The 16,725-nt window shown below is 43.5% G+C and overlaps 1 protein-coding gene across 1 annotated transcript in view; it reads left to right on the top strand.

Moving 5' to 3' along the window:
* ITGB3 (integrin subunit beta 3) overlaps window positions 1-3,949 on the top strand; it is a 54,791-nt gene extending 50,842 nt beyond the window's left edge. The window contains exons 14-15 of the mRNA XM_047081664.1: window positions 68-234; window positions 1,563-3,949. Coding sequence (XP_046937620.1) covers window positions 68-234; window positions 1,563-1,628 — 233 coding nt within the window. The 3' untranslated portion in view covers window positions 1,629-3,949. The remainder of the gene's footprint in view (window positions 1-67; window positions 235-1,562) is intronic.
* Window positions 3,950-16,725: the final 12,776 nt, after the last annotated feature.

Raw genomic sequence — 16,725 nt, 5'->3', positions numbered from 1 at the left:
TTCTAGTAATTTCTTACTTGGTCAAGTTGCCTTTACAACATCCCTGCTCTGTGCTCTCTCCTGACAGAGTGTCCCAAGGGTCCTGACATCCTGGTGGTCCTACTCTCAGTGATGGGGGCCATTTTGCTCATCGGCCTTGCTACTCTGCTCATCTGGAAGCTCCTCATCACCATCCATGACCGGAAGGAGTTTGCTAAATTTGAGGAAGAGCGAGCCAGAGCAAAATGGGACACAGTAAGAATCAGGGCTGGGCATTTTCTTAAGTCATTGGTTTGAGAGCCTCAACTGGAAATAGTAGGTACTTAGGGGAGCCAGGTTCAGCCAGCACCATAATTTCCCAGTTAGTCTCTGTTGTGGAAATTGGGAGATGGTCCTGTTGTCTTTATTCCTGAAAACCACCTGAGTCTCTCCCTGCCACACAGTGACCATAGGTCCCATCGGTGAGAACTGACTGAGTACAGGTAGGGCCCAGCTCTGCTCTGGACACTGACACAATCAAAAGGAAACATATTCTCTAATTGAGGAAGACAGGACAAATGATGGGGGGGGGGAACGTTATTATTGCCAGTTTGTAGATAAGAAAACTGAGCACAGAGAGGTTCAACGGCTTGCCCAATTGTGGGAGGGAATCAAGTTATGATAGAAATTACTCTTTGAGCCAGCCTCTTAAAACATATCCTCTCTGCAGTTTATTCTGATTGCATTCAATCAAGCATCTATTGAGAACTTTCTATATACTTAATTTTGCTCTGTTCTCCTTTGGCTCATCTTCCACATTCTGACTTTTTTTTCTGGACCTTCCAAAATGGCTGTTTGACTCCATGAATGTCTAGCGGGAGGCTGAAAGTTTGTTCTCATTTGATGGTCACCTCAGGCCTTGGTACTCAAGGGTCCCAAGAAACTTGAGATGTTTCTGTTCGTACAGTGTAGAAATCTGGAATCTCAGCGGCACGTGAGAATGTGTTGTATTTCTTGAAATGGGACTCCTAAAGACGGCCAGATCTTATGGGATTTATCACTTTTTGTTAGAAAATAATTTGGGCAACCCAGTGAGGGTCTTATTTTTTCCTGCTAACATGACAGTGGGTAGCGCTTGGAAGGATGAGATGAGAACAAATTAAAATTATTTTGAGTGAAAGCTATCCTCTCTGTTTCAGCTACCACCTGCTACATTTCTTGTCTCTGCCCGCATCCCCCAGCATAGTCACAACAAAAGAAAAAAAAATTGGAGAAGGGCAAAAGAGAGCATTCAGGAGAGAAGCAGGAAATAGATACTGGCTACAAGTGGTACTGAGGTGTTTGGGGATCACCAAAAAGTAATGGGTTGAATTCAACCCCTTCGAAACAGCAGCACAATGGCATTCCACTTTCTCTCTCCTCTTATTTCCTACCCACTCCCATCTCAGAAGCGAATATGGGGTTACAATGAGCATTAAGCGATTCATGGATGGTGTAGCCCAGAGAAAGGTGTCTTGGGTAAACTCTTCAGGCGAAATGTAATCGTTGAGAGCAGGGAAGAATTGAGGAATTCATTGTAAGACACATTTCTGTTCTCTCCGCAGGCCAACAACCCACTGTATAAAGAGGCCACATCCACCTTCACCAACATCACCTACCGGGGCACTTAATGACAAGCAGTCATCCTCAGTTCACTGTCAGGCTGTCCCAGAATTATGGACACATCTGCTGTCATGTTTACAGGGAATGAAATCTGTGGGGCAGGATCGGGGGCTGGGAGTGGGGTGGGTTACAAGAATGTCAGTATGTGGAGGTGTGGGTCTCTGTGCGTGTGTATGTGTGAGTGTGCTGCATGTGGGGGAGTGTGTAATTTAAAACTTGAGGTGTGTCCAGACACGTGGAGCTCCTCAGCCTTTGTCCGCAGAATGCCTCCTTCAGGGATCCTTCCTGCTTAACCTTAGGGTGACCCATGTAGCTGAGCAGGTACTGTTCATTACCTCAGTGAGAAGCCAGCTTTCCTTTTCCGGCCATTTCTCCTGAAGAGAAGGGCAGGGCTGAGCCTCTCATTCCAGAGGAAGGGGCCTTGACTCTGCCTTGAGTTTACGGTTCTTGGGTCTGACGCTCAGCAGCTCTGATAGCAAATGCTGGGCTCTGCAGCCTTGGTGTGTCATCTGGACTTTGATCTCCTTTGCCTTCCCTCAGGCTGAAGGAGAAATCAGAAGCAAGCGGAGCCATCGGAGTTGCCTGTGTCTTTTGCTATCCCCTCAATCCAGTATGGTTCTCTCACAAGGGGAGCCCTTGCCAGCAATTCTGTTGGGAGTGAGGATGGGAAGGCCACTCAGGGGTCATGCATGGCCTGGATGAATGTGCCAGAGTCCCCCAGTTCATAATCATCACCCTTCAGATTTGTCTCCTTGGCACCCCACCCTAGAAGTTCGATTGGAGGACGCGTGTTACCCTTAGACCAGCATCACCTCTTTACCTTCTATGTCCACACTCGCACTGCTGTAGACATTTGCTACATACTGGGAATTTCTTTCATGACCGGACGCTTTTCCTCCCAGGGAGAGTGCTGTGATGAGAGCCAGAGATCTGGCCCCACCCTTCAGGCCCTCTGCCCCTTGTCCAAGGCACCCCCCACCCCTACACCCAATCTGGTGCTTCTGTGTGCTACATCCATCCATGGGGCTGATTGCACTTATCTACCTCTTGGCTGTCTTGTGAAGGAATCATTCCCATGGGTCTCTGAGTCTGCTGGGCATATGTGCCACATTTAGAATGATGGGCCAGTTGGATCAGTGTGTGTGGCCTATTCTCCTATGGGCTGGGCAACCTCATTTTAACTCAGTCTTTAATCTGAGAGGCCACAAGTGCAGTTTTATTTTATTTTTCTCATTGGGTCACCTGAAACCATGATGAGGCTTGCTTAATCTAAAGGAACATGTCCAGAAACACATTTGCATTATATTTTGTAGTTTTATTTGAGGAGGAAGGAGCATATTTAAAAAAAAACAACAACCCCACACAGACTTGGGATGGATACAGACCCTCCCACTTGGCATCATTCATAGGGAGTTGCTGCCCATTTGCTGGATCTGTAGGGGCTCTCTCATCCTAGGAGCCTGTGGGGATGGCCCCACGGGCATGCTGGGCCATTTCTGAGCAGGAGGGGTACAAGTGGTTCTTTTCTCCTAGCAGTTGCTTCCTTGGTGTTCACATTGGTCTAAACATTAACAACCACCCTCACCCCCCATTCATCAAGAAAAAGGAAAGAGCTATAGACAGTGGTCTGACGATCAGAAAATGTAAGTCCTGGCCTCATTGTTGCAGCTGAGGAAGCTTTACCCTTAATTAAGGCAAGCCTCTCTTCCTTCCCTTCGGGGCTCAGTTTTCTAGTTTGAAAAATGATAGTTGGGACCAGCCAGTCTGGAAGGTGTCTTTCAATATCGATAATCTGAGATGCTGGGACTTACTGTGGCATCAGACATACAGTCAAGATTCCGTGAGATGTTGATCCTACTTTTTTTGTTGTTAAGTTGGGAGATCTGAGAGACCGGCTTTTGCAAGAGCGGATGTCATTCCACATCACCTTTCTCAATGAAAAAGCCTCATTCTGGCCTCTCTTAGAGCCCCTTCTCCGATGTTTGTTAGCAGTCACATTTCCTAATGTAGCACTCAAGCTCCACTTAGTTTATTATTCCCTAGCTCACTTTGCACATGTTTGCATCCACATATAAGGGAGAGGAATCCATTAAGGAGTAGCTGAAATGTGTATTCTGTATTTGTGTGTTAACACTGAGAATAAGCCTTGGAATTAGGAGTAGGGCAAATGACTGAGCCTTGTCTCACCCATGGATTACTCTTTACTGAAAGGGATGGTAGTACAGTAGAGGGGTAAATGGGGGAGGGGAGGGTCGATAATGAATCCAAGAAGTTTAGAACCTAACTATACCCTTTGGCTACTGAGACAAGACTCCATTAAAGCAGTAGTTGGACCTTTTCTTTAGATAAGATGGTTTATATGAAGACACTATATCAAAGGAGGAAGAACATATATTTAAAGGATGAAAAAATCAGTAGGACTCTTCTCTGAGCTTCTGGAAGGAGACTCCTAGGCTTTAAAAAGGAGCCGGGTGGTCCAGTTAGGTGTTTGACTTTGGCTGAGGTCATGAACTTGCATTTCGTGAGTTCCAGCCCCACATCAGTCTCTGTGCTGACAGCTCAGAGCCTGGAGCCTGCTTCGGATTCTGTGTCTCCCTCTCTCTCTGTTCCTCCTCTGTTCACGCTCTCTCAAAAATAAGTGAAGATTAAAAAAAAAAAAAAGACCAATACTCTTTGTATGCGGGGAGAAGCTGTAGCTGTGTTCGCGAGACAGCAAATGGCAGTCAGTTTGGGCATCACGTAGGGGGAACATCTAAATAGTATTTTGGTATCAGCACAGCCCAAAGAAGTTATTTATTTGTGCTCAGCTCATCTGGAGAGAATTTATGTTCAGTCTCAGGGTGTGTGGATAGTAATGGGAAGCTTGGGATGCTCCTGACAAGTTGTCACATAACAAATCCCTTCTTTCTCTCTCAGATATTCCTAGACCATCCATGATTTCAAGATCCTTCCCTTTGTTAGGTATTCCTGGTTGAAATGACTTAAGTGCCTTCCTGACTTCCTAACCACCCCTTCTGTTTGAATTGTGCAACAGTAAATTAAATGTGCTTTCCAAAAAGAATTGACCTAAGGCTGACCAGTTCTTCCTGTGTTGTTATTTCTGTTTTCTTTGGGTGAAAAGAGTAAATGTCATTGCCTCAAAAATGATTATTTTAGAACAAGCCTGTTTCCAAATGTAACCAAATGATGACCACCACGGGGACTGAAGTTTACTCCAGAACCCAGAGCGTTTCTTTAGACTTTCAGAATGTTTTCAAACTGAGTAGGTTATTGCTGTTCTAAGAGTTGGAGTTTTTTGTCTTTTAATTGGGGATTTTTTAGGAACTTGTGCAATCTCAATAGAACAGACTGTCAGTTTAGCCTAGGTTTTGTTTGCAGGAGGCATAAATCAGTACAATAAAGGCTTGATGGCAGATTATTGACAGGATCATTTAAATGCCCAGCTTTAGGGGGAAAAATGCCCAACTTTTATTTAAGGAATTGGGTCTCAAAATGGGGTTTGAGGACCAGCAGCCTCCATATCACCTGGGAAGTTGTTAGGAATAAAAATGCACAGGCCACGCCCCAGGGCTACTAACTCAGAAAATCTGAGATGGGGCCGGGCCCAGTGTTGTGTTTCAGCAAGCCCTCCCTGTGATTCTGCTGCTGACTCAAGTTTGAGAACCATTGACTTAAGAAGTCACTTACCTGTCCTTCTGGCTTACTAAGTTTGCAGTTAAGTCATCTCAGTTCCTAAAAGATTATGAATATAGCTTGGCGGGTATTTTAAGAGAACCGAATATCTACCCACACAAAATGAAAATCCACTTTTGATCCATTTTCCAAATTAAGTGATCAGAGGCTTCTGGTTCCCTCACAGCCACAAATTCCCATGAAAAACTAAAAGAAGTACTAGATCAAAATCACAGGGAAAGAAACCCAACTAACAGGATACTTGGCAGGCATCTAAGAAAACCTTTTATTCACAGGAGATGGGATGACTATCGAAATTATTAGCATTATCACTTTATAGGGTAAGACTCTAGAATTTGCAACTTCACTTTCTGCTATTTAAAATGTATTGAGCATCGACAGTGTGGGGTTGAAGTACTTTATAGCACACTCATCATCTTTGCCTTTGGGTCTTACATTCCTTAAATACGTGCATTTTTAAAAAACATTACAGTGCATGACGTCGTAAAAGGATTATGTGAACACACACTGAGACCTTTTATGGTGAAATTTTGTAGGTACACTGTGTTTTATTTACTTCATGGTAACTGATGAATAAATATCTGGGTAAAATGGAGGACTTTATGTGAAAATGAAATGAAAAGCTATATATCAAATCATATTTGTAATCCCCTAACTCTTGGCCTGTGTAGTCTGAACTCTACCGTAACAGCCATGTAATGACCACTGGGATCAATTACAAGCAAGTTGTCTTGGAATTACAGTGCATTCATTTTTCACACTGATGTAAGGAAACTAACATGTGCTGTGCAAGAAAACCATTTAATGCTTGTTGAAAAATAATTTCTATTTGGTTTTGTAACATATTTCTTGAAATATCTATTTCTGATATTTTGTAGTTTGACTAAAGCACACAGGCAGTTTTAAATGCTTGTGATTGGGGTTATCTATATTGTTAAATTTTAAGGGGCGCCTGGATGGCCCAGTCGGTTAAGTGTCCGACTCTTGGTTTTGGCTTAGGTCATGATCTCACGGTTTGTGAGTTTGAGCCCCACATTGGGCTCTGTGCTGATGGTGCAGAGCCTGCTTGGGATTCTCTCTCTCTCCCTCTCTCTCTGCCCCTCCCCCACTTGCTCTGTCTCTTTCACAAAAATAAACTTAAAAAAATTTTTTAAAAATCCACTTAATGAGACTATCCAAGAATAGTTAGCATGTGAAAAGAAAATTATAGGTCAGTTAACATGATTGTGTTCCTTGCGATTGCTGCCATAGTGCTGTCTCTCTAAACTTTTGCACAGAGAAGACATTTTCCGTCAGCTGTGTATTTTCTGACAATACACGGGAGAATGCTCACAGAATAGAAGCATTTAGAAAGCAACATTTAGGAGATTTAACAGCCTTCAGGCAAAATCTCCACAGTAAATTGTTCTTTATCAGTGTCCCTGAAAACAGCTTTGTAAGAAAAAAAAATTTCGCAATTCATTGTGGGTTTTTTTTTTTTTTTTTCTATTAGTTGGGTTTTCCTGTGACTCATACAATTGGCATGATTTCTTTGGAGAGATCAGAGTGCTGGGTGTGTAAATATCATTCGGTGGCCAATGAAGAGATTGGTTAGGAAAAATGTTAATGGATCTATGCTCAACTTTGCTTCTCCTGACCCTTATAATCCCCCATTGTGACAGAGGTTGCTAATTGTGCACCCATATGTGTTTTCCTCTTCTCACATAAAGTCAGAACTCCTCACTTCCAGTTGGACACATGGCTGCCTGGAATAGATACTATGTCTCCAAGCTTCTCGTGCAGCTAGCCTGCCCTGTCCATCTTGTAGACAGATGTGAATGGAAGAGGTGCATACCACTTCCATCGTGAGCCACTTAAGAAGGGAGCATGCCTCTCCTCTCCCCTTCCTTCTTCAGGTAGGCCGACTCTAGAGATAATAGCTAGAACTTAAGCAGACCTCACGGATCAGGATGGGACCTGAGGCATTGTGGTAGTTATCTATTGCTGCATAATAAATTACCCCACGATTTAGCAGCTTAAAACCACAAACGCGATCTTGCAGCTTTTGCGGCATGTCAGCTGGCTTCTCCCTAAGTGCGGAAGCCAAGAGAGAGCCAGGAGGAAGCTGCAATATCTCTTGTGACCTAGTTTTGTACGTGTCACGTCAGCATTTCCACCATACTCTATTCGTTAAGTAGCCCGCTACAACTAGTCCATATTCAAGAAGCGTGGATCAGATGCCACTTTTTTTTTTTATTGTTTTAAATGTTTACGCTTTGAGAGAGAGAGACAGAGACAGAGTATGAGTGGGGAAGGGGCAGAAAGAGAGAGAGGGAGACACAGAATCGGAAGCAGGCTCCAGGCTCTGAGCTGTCAGCACAGAGCCCGACACAGGGCTAGAACTCATGAACCTAGATGCCACTTCTTGAAGGTATGAGCGCCGTGGTAGATAAAATTGTTGCCCCTGCCCATCCCCCTCTCCCAAAGGCACCCATGTTCTAATCCCCAGAACCAGCGAATATGTTACCTGGCATGGAATAAAGAATTTTGCTGATGTAATTAAGGGCAGAAACAGGGAAATTTCATGGATTATGTGGATAGCCTTAATACAATCATAAGGGGGTCAGAGTGAGAATAGGAAATGTAATGATGGAAACAGGTCAGTGTGAGGTTGCCACGAGTCAAGGGATGCAGAAGCCTCTAGAAGCGGGAAAAGGTAAGGAATAGATTTTCCTTTAGAGCCTCCAGAAATGCAGCCTTTGTAAGACCAATTTTGGACTTCTGACCTCCAGAAATGTAATAAGTTGTTGTTGAAGTTTGTGGTAAGTTGTTACAGTAACAAGAAACTAATACACCAAAGAACTTGTGGACATAGTTCAAAACTGCCACAGTCCACCCTCTGGTCACTACTTATTCATAGTTCCCTCACTTGCAACAAGTGCTCCCCCTTCCCAAGGACCCCCCGGTCTTATCTCATTATAGCATTCACTCAAAGTCCAGAGTCTTGTCCTCTAAATAGGTCCTGGGGCAGAGGAGTCTTCTTGGATATAGTTCCTTACATTTGGCCACTTGAGTATAGTGCCTCTTAAGCTGAAGTCCTGTGAACTAAAGGAAAAAGCTATACGCTCTCTTCCTGCAACGACCAATTAAAATGGCAGGACAGATAGGGAGACATTCCAGTTTCAAGGGGCAGAAAACAGGTTTGCAGAAGCCCCCAGTCCATAGCAGTTCTGAAAGTCACTTGGGTATAGGCTGGCAGTTCCATATGAAAGGCCTGGGAATAATTCTCCATGGATTTTCATTCTATCTTCTAGGCTTTTGGTTTTACCCTTGAAGCCATCTTTATTCCATTAAAGGTAGCATATATTTACGTGGAAATAGTTTTCTCAGCCTGCTTCCTGCTTATAGAGCTTGAGGGTCCAAAGACCTCTTTCCTTTTCATGCTCTGACTCCTTCAGCCCAAGCTGGCAGTGTTTGTGACAATTACAATACTCTTTAAAAAAAAAATTATGAATCTCCTGCAAATCTTGATTGGGTTTCAGTCCCATAAAATAAAAGCCCTACCCATAAATATCTTTGAGTTAAATCTTTTGCTACCTCGGGCTTCTGCAGAAGGACAAAAGCCTTAAGCTTCTTAGAAGCCATATTATTTGAATGAGAGGATCCAAGAAGCATAACCTTAAAATCTTTTGAGAGTCTTTTGCCTGTGATATCTCCCTGAAGCCACCACTGGAATAAATGCCAGTGGAGCAGTAAAATAGAAGACTGTGTCCTTGCAACTATGGTTAGCAATATTCACCCTTGGGTGACCATCTCTGAACCTCTCGAATGTGAGACATAAAATTCTATCTTGCTTAGGCCACTGTTATTTAGGGATTTTCTGTTAGGTGAAAGAATCTAATCCTAACTACTATACTCTTGGTGCTATTTGGTGAGCGTCTCTGAAACTAATACAGTAACTAACTCATCAATAGACTCAGTACTAACAAAGTACAAGTGCTCAAGATTGTGAAGCGTCCACAATCTGGTGATCAGACGGACTGAAACCATGATAATGCTTACACGTTAGAAGTTGATGCCTTATGAATAGATGGAAAATGGGCTCAGCTCATTAACAGAGGTGGACTGTAAACAGTGTGTGTGGGTAGGTGGGGAAGTAGGGAATCGAGGGTGGGGTGTTTACAAAAATAAAGGACATGGTCTCAGCACTCATTACTTACAGACTGTGGAGGGAGATAAAACACGTACATGTAAAAGTACTAAAGAATGCTTACACAACAGGATTTGAGATATAAATGGGCACAAGTATCTCAAGTAATTAAATGTTTTAACATTTTTTGAGCACTGCATAAACATTTTTGAATTATCACAATTCTGAACGAATGAGAAAACTGAGGCTTAGAGAGCTTAGTTTGCCCCACTGCATACAGTAAATAATTAGGATAATTGACTCAATAATTGAATTTGCATAGATCCAGCTCTAAAGTCCACGCTGCTCACCACAACGTTAACAACGGAGAGCTCAGGTTGGCTCAATCAAGGTGAATTTTACCTTTTTGAAAATTTACCTTTATACCTCAAATCATGAGCTTTAGGGGGAAAATATTTGCAAAACGCTCTCCGCTTGACAGAACATTTACGACTGTAGTGTAGCAAAAACCTTAAAAATGATTAATTTCACGGTCTTGGATTCGTACAACGTTTTAGCGACATAATATTTGGGGCAAGCCGTGAAAAATCGCTTTGTGTCTTTTACCAGTAACATTTCATCTGCAGCATGCACACACACAAGAAATTGATCTTCGAAGAAACACAAAGCATCTCTTCCCAAAGTAAGCGTTAGTCCTCTGAAGGGCAGCCTGGAACCGATTTCAGCAAAGTGTCGGGACAAAGAGCTCTGCGCTGTTGTCCGGTACAGAGCGGTAGAAACCAAGAAGGATGGAATGTTTTCGAAGGCAGGGCGGGAAGTCTTCAAAGGATGGATACAGGATAATCCTGAAAAGATGTCAGACTGGGGCGGGGCACTGCACCAGGGAACGAAGAGAGCTGCAGGAAGGGTAGGGAGTGCGGGACGGACGGCGAAATCCAGGTGCCGGGAGGACAGCGCGCGGGGAGGAGCTCGCGTCTGGGCCGCCGAGCGGGGCCAGGTGAGGTCACAGGCCCTTGTGAGGTGGGGTGGAGCCGCGGGGCCGCAGCGCTGTCCAGTCGGCGCGGAGGCGGCGGCGAGCTCAGCCGCTCCCCGCTGCTCCGGAGCCCCTGCGCGGTGGCGGAGGCGGTGGCGGTAGCGGTGCCCTGAGTCCAGCACTCTTCCAGCGCGGGCCGCTCAGTGGGCGGAGCGTCGGCCTCGGTCAGGTGACCTGGGGGCGGGGCTTCGTCGCGTGGGAGCCCGGGAAGGCGGCTCAGCGAGAGCGCCTGGCCACGCGGAGGGCTGAGCGGCCTGCAGCTAGGACCTTCGGATCCCATGGGGCTAGGGCCTCGGCCCGTGAGGCGGGAGGAGGGGGACACCCTTGGGAGCCCGAGGGGGTTCACGGTGGGACCCCCCCCCCCCGGGGGACACAGGTGGAGAGGCAGGACTTGCTGAGGAGCGTGCCACCCGGTGTGAGGGACAACGTAGAACAATTACGGAGATGGACGAAGGTTCCAGAAGGGGCAGCGATGTGACTGGGCGGCCGGGCACTAAAGGGGCAGACGCGGCTGGATCCGATGGTGCCTCAGAAATGGTGGTGGTTCTAGAAGGGTGGAGGTCATGGTGGCTGGGAAGCTTCCCTGCTTCTTGAGCAAACCCTCAAACCTCTAGTAGAGCACTTGTTTTCATCTGGTGAGTAGTTTGACGTGTTCACAGGTCTACTCACTTTCTTCGCCAGAAGGCTAAACGAGCAGGGCCTCTTGGAATGTTCCACAGCACAGGTTCTTCCATGAAGTGGAAGTTCAGTCAGTATTGTTAAAGGTGGCAGTGGGGGGTGGTGCCGGTCGTGTGTGAACGTTAAGGGCAACGGGTGCAGTGAAGAGGTGTCTGCAGTTGCTGTTAATGGACATTTGCGGTCATCGCTGCAAGGGAAGTGAGGGAGGAAGTGAGGGAGCGGCTTGGAAGGGAACCCAGATGGAAAGAGTAGAAAGTACTTTGCAGAAGGCTGTCGCCCTTGGGTGATGGGAGGGAAGCAGATGTGGAGGTGGTGGTAACTCAGCAAGTGAGAAAGTGCAGTTGTGAAAGCGCAATGCAAACATCAGAGCACTAAAAACAAAATAAAGTTAGATTCTCCATATTTCTGCCTAGCTGTGCCTCTGGGTTTACTAAGCAGCAGTGTAAATTTAGGGAAAGTATCCCTGGAGTTGGGAGTCAGGGACCTGAATTTTGCTACTATTTTGTGTACGTTGTGTGAGCAAATCACAATCTTTCTATCAGCTTCCTTATATATAATTAAGGTATTAGACCAGAAATATTTCTTTTTTTTAAATGTTTGTTTATTTTTGAGAGAGAGAGAGAGTACAAGTTGGGCAGGGGCAGAGAGAGGAGGACACAGAATCTGTAGCAGCCCCAGACTCTGAATTGTCAGCACAGAGCCTGATGTGGGGCTCAAACCGCCCCCCCCCCCCGACTGTAAGATCATGAGCTGAGCCGAAGTCAGAAGCTTAACCGAGCCACTCAGGCACCCCTGACCAGAAAGATTTCTGAAATCATCCTAGCTCTGTTGTGGATTCTATGATTTCATGTAACAATAAGCACTCCTCCCCAACTTCATTTACGGCTTTTAAAGTTTGTTTATTTAAATTTCAATATAGTTAACATAAAGTGTTAGTTTTAGGTGTACAATATTCAGCAATTGTATACATTACTTGGTGCTCATCATGGTAAGTGTACTCTTAATCCCTTCAGCTATTTGACCCATTCTCCACCCACCTCCCCTCTTGTAACCATTAGTTTATTTTCTATAGTTAAGAGTGTTTCTTGGTTTGTCCCTTTTTTTCCCTTTGTTTCTTAACATATGAGTGAAATCTTGTGGTATTTGTCTTTTCTGACACATTTCACTTAGCATTATACTGTCTAGCTCCATCCGTGCTGTTGCAAATGGCAAGATTATTCATTCTTTTTTATGGCTGAGTAATATTCCAGTGTGTGTGTGTGTGTGTGTGTGTGTGTATACCACCTCTTTATCCATCCATCTATCAATGGATAGATGGGCTGCTAACAGTTGAGCTGCTTCCAAAATTTGGCTATTGTAGATAATGCTGCAGTAAACATAGGGGTGCATATAGTTTTAAAAAAAAATTTAATGTTTATTTTTGAGAGAGAGAGACTGAGCGCAAGCAGGGGAGGGGCAGAGGGAAAGGGAGACACAGAACCTGAAGCAGGCTCCAGGGTCTGAGCTGTCAGTACAGAGACCAATCAATGTGGAGCTTGAACCCACAAACCACGAGACCATGACTTGAGCCAAATTGGTTGCTTAACTGACTGAGCCTCCCAGGTACCCCCATATATCTTTTTGAATTACTGTTTTTGTATTCTTTGGGTAAATATCCAATCGTCTGATACTGGATCATATAGTAATTCTATTTTTAACTTTTTAAGGAAGCTCCATACTGTTTTCCATAGTGGCTGCACCAACTTGCATTCCCACCAGCAGTGCACAAGGATTCCTTTTTCTCTATATCCTCACTAACATTTGTTTCTTGTGTTTTTGAATTTAGCCATTCTGACAGGTGTGATGTGATATCTCATTGTGCTTTTGATCTGTATTTCCCTGATGATGAGTGATGTTGAGCATCTTTTCATGTGTCTGTTGGCCATCTGTATGTCTTCCTCCCCTAATTTTAATGTATGTATTAAATTATAAAATTTTGAAAATTCTATACTCTGCCAAGGAATGGAAAACCCTTTAATAATAATATGATAGCTTGATCTACATGGGGACTGAATCAGTCATGATACTTAAAAAAATACTTGTGATGTATCAGACGGTTTTGAATTTCCTTCTTTTTGGGAGTTTTTGATGAATCAGTGACCACCAAGATGTAAGGGAAAATGAGGAAAGACTGTGTATCTGGGAATGTGGTGGGCAGAACAAAGGTATGGCTGGTGGTGGTGGTTTTCTCTCTCGCTCTCCTAGTACTACCGGGACTAGAGGGTGAGTAGATGACCCCTTCTTGATTCTCATAGGTGCTTCCAGACATTTCTTCGTTCCATTTTCAAAATGCTCAGTTTTGCATCACGCATTATCAGATTATACCACCCACTACCACTCCTTGTTGCTTTAAATTTCAGCTCCTGGCTTTCTGCTGCTCTAACTGTACTCCTGTCATGATTCTTGTGACTTTAGCATTCATGTAGATGATCCTTCCAGTACTCTGATCTCTCAGTTCCTGTCTTCCTACAATTATTTAACCTTTCCTCAGTCACTTGTCCCTTTTTCGTATTCTCAGTATGAAAAATTAATTCTCAATTAATTTATTAATTATTGCTAATTTCTTACTGTGCCTTATTTGGAAATTAAACTTTATTGTAGGTATTTGTGTTTAGGTAAAAACAATATATACTGGGTTTGGTACTCTGTAGTTTGAGGCTTCCATTGGGGGTCTGTGAACAGGTCTCCATGCATAAGGTGGGGGAATACTGTGTGCCATTCTCCAACCATCACATTCCTGTCTTTCAGGCTCACTCTGACTCTAATAATCCTTGGACCCCACCAGGATCTTCAGTCTACCTTTTTTTTTTTTTTTTTTTAGATGTCACTCACCGTCTCTCATACTTATTTCCCACGCACCTACTCCGTTTGTTACATGGTCAATAATTAAAACCATTCCCTTTCATTTCCCCCCCAGTTTCCTTATCACATTTTCAGTTCATTTTACTTTCTTGGCTAAGTCATAATCTTAGATTAAATCTAGATCTCTGCATTGAACACAGCTAGAGAAAAAAACCACAACCATGCTTCCTGGTTTCACTTTAAATTCACTGTCCTTTCCTCAAGGGACCCTTGAGGCTGCCCAGCAACTTTATCAGGTACCCCTGGGCTATTAATTCTTCCATTCTCCTAGATGACTGTTATATAACAATACCTCTATCCTCAAACCTCTAGCATCTTCTCTCACATCCTTGTTCTCAGTTGATTATGCTGCTTCCTGTTTCACTAAGAAAACTAAAGCAATCGAGAGCAGCTGGCTGGCTCAGTCAGTAAAGCATATGAGTCTTGATCTCAGGGTTGTGGTTTCAAGCCCCACATTGGGTGTGGAGCCTACTTAAAAGCATATATATATATATATATATATATATGAAATAATAAACGCTTATCTATATATCAAATAATAAAAGAGAACTCAGCAATCAGATGATTTCCATCTTAAAATAAAAGTTTATATATATAATATAGATATTAAATAATAAAAGAAAACTCACAGCAATCAGATGATTTTCACAAGCCTCTACAACCACATCTACTTACTTGGTCTTCATGTAATTAAGCCCAATTACTCTGTCATGTCTCCTATTATTATAAGTATATTCTCAGCTAAGGACAGACCCTGCCCTTGTGCCCTAAATCTCATCTCCTTTATCCTACTTGAGAATATTGTTTCAGTAATTCTCCCCTCCAGTGTGATCATTTTTTGCTTCTCTACTAGATTATTCTTATCAGCATATGAACATGCCTTTATTTTCCCCCATCTTCAACCCTCGTAACCCCTTTGCCCCTCAGCTACTACCTCATTTCTTTTCCCCTTTAAAGCATACTCTTTGAAAGAGTCCTCTCTTCTGTTTGTCTCTGTTTTCTCTCCTCCGTTCTCTCTTGAACTCACTCCAAGGACATTATTTCCTTACCATACTACCCAAATGGCTCCTCTTAGGGTCGTTGGTGTCCTCCATGTTGGAAAACCTAATCAGCCATTCAGTACTCCTCTCACTTCACCTGTTGGCAGCATTTGTCACAGCTGATTACTCATTCTTCTTTTTTTTGAAATTTATTTTGAGAGACAGAGCGAGCAGGGTAGGGGCAGAGAGAGAGGGAAAGAGAGAATCCCAAGCAGGCTCTGCACTGTCAGTGCAGAGCCTGATGGGGGGCTGGACCTCATGAACCTTGAGATCATGACCTGAGCTGAAATCAAGAGTCAGACCCTTAACCAACTGAGCCACCCAGGCAATTACTCATTCTTCTTTTGGAGTACTTTTTTCCACTTGGCTTTTAGGAATCTAGCCCCACCTGGTTATCCTCTTTGTGACGACTAGAGTGATCCTTTCAGAAAGGACTTTACATCATGTCATCTCCCTTCTCAAAACGGTCTCACGGCTTCCCATCTCAGAGCACAAGCCAGAGTTTTTACAATGATTTAAGGGCCCTCTATTTCTGCCCCCTTTCCTTGACCCCTCTGATCCCCACTTCTTTCACTTTGCTTTTTCTGCTTCAGCTTTATGGGCTTTCCCACTGTTCCTTGAACAATGAAGCTGCTTCTTACTTCTGAGCCTAGGTACTTGCTTTTCTCTGGCTGAAATGCTGTCCCCTAAGATATTCATTGGCTTCCTACTTTCATGCCTTCAGATCTGTATGCACAAGTCTCCCTCTCAGTAAGGTCTTTCTTGGCTACCCTATCTGTTCCCTGCTTCTCTTCCCTAACACCGTACTTCACTTTTTCCCCCTACTTTACATTTTTTTCCCCTTTAGTACTTATCACAGATAACATACTACATATTTTACTTATTTATCTATTTTATTGTCTCTCCTTGACTAGGATGTAAGCTCCATGAGGAGCTGGATAAATAAACAGGATTTATTTTTTCCTGTTTTTTCACTGCTGTATCCCTGTTGTCTCTGTTTTCAGCCTGGAGGAGAGCTTAGTACATAGTAAGCATGCAGTATATATGTGTTGAATTCATAGATGGAGAGACAAACAGATAGATTGGACAAGAGAAATACAACTTCATTTCTCTTGGTTTGTCCTTGCAAGTTCATATATGTATCATAGGATTGAAAGACTCGAGACATCTTTTGTCAGATTTATGGGGAAGGGACTTCCTGTACTATTTTTTCTCTTAGCTTGGAGAGGGTTATGTAGTATTTGATTCATCCAGTGGATTAAAACCAGTCAACTTTTTGATAGGTCAAAAAATTATGAAACAATTCCTCCTTTCATGGTTTATTTAAATAAAGCTTATTGTGCTTAATTAGGTACTTTGATAACTTAAGAAGCTGTTGGTGAGTAATCTCCATAAGGAAGACATGCCTTCTCTCTTTTCTTTTCCTTTCCTTTCCTTTCCTTTCCTTTCCTTTCCTTTCCTTTCCTTTCCTTTCCTTTCCTTTCCTTTCCTTTCCTTCTTCCCTCCTCCCTCTCTTCCCCCCCTTCTTTCTTTCCTTCCTTTTATACATATAGCATTGTGCTTGTTATTGTGAGAAATAATTCAAAGAATGATAAGATACCAATCCAAGATACCATCCATGAAATTTAGGT

This window comes from Lynx rufus, unplaced genomic scaffold (assembly GCF_022079265.1).
Source record: "Lynx rufus isolate CCGP_SWC_20201006 ecotype Redwood Valley unplaced genomic scaffold, mLynRuf1.p SCAF_18, whole genome shotgun sequence".
Lineage (NCBI taxonomy): Eukaryota > Metazoa > Chordata > Mammalia > Carnivora > Felidae > Lynx > Lynx rufus.
The sequence above is the reverse complement of the archived record's forward strand: the minus strand, read 5'-3'. Positions and strand labels throughout refer to the sequence as shown.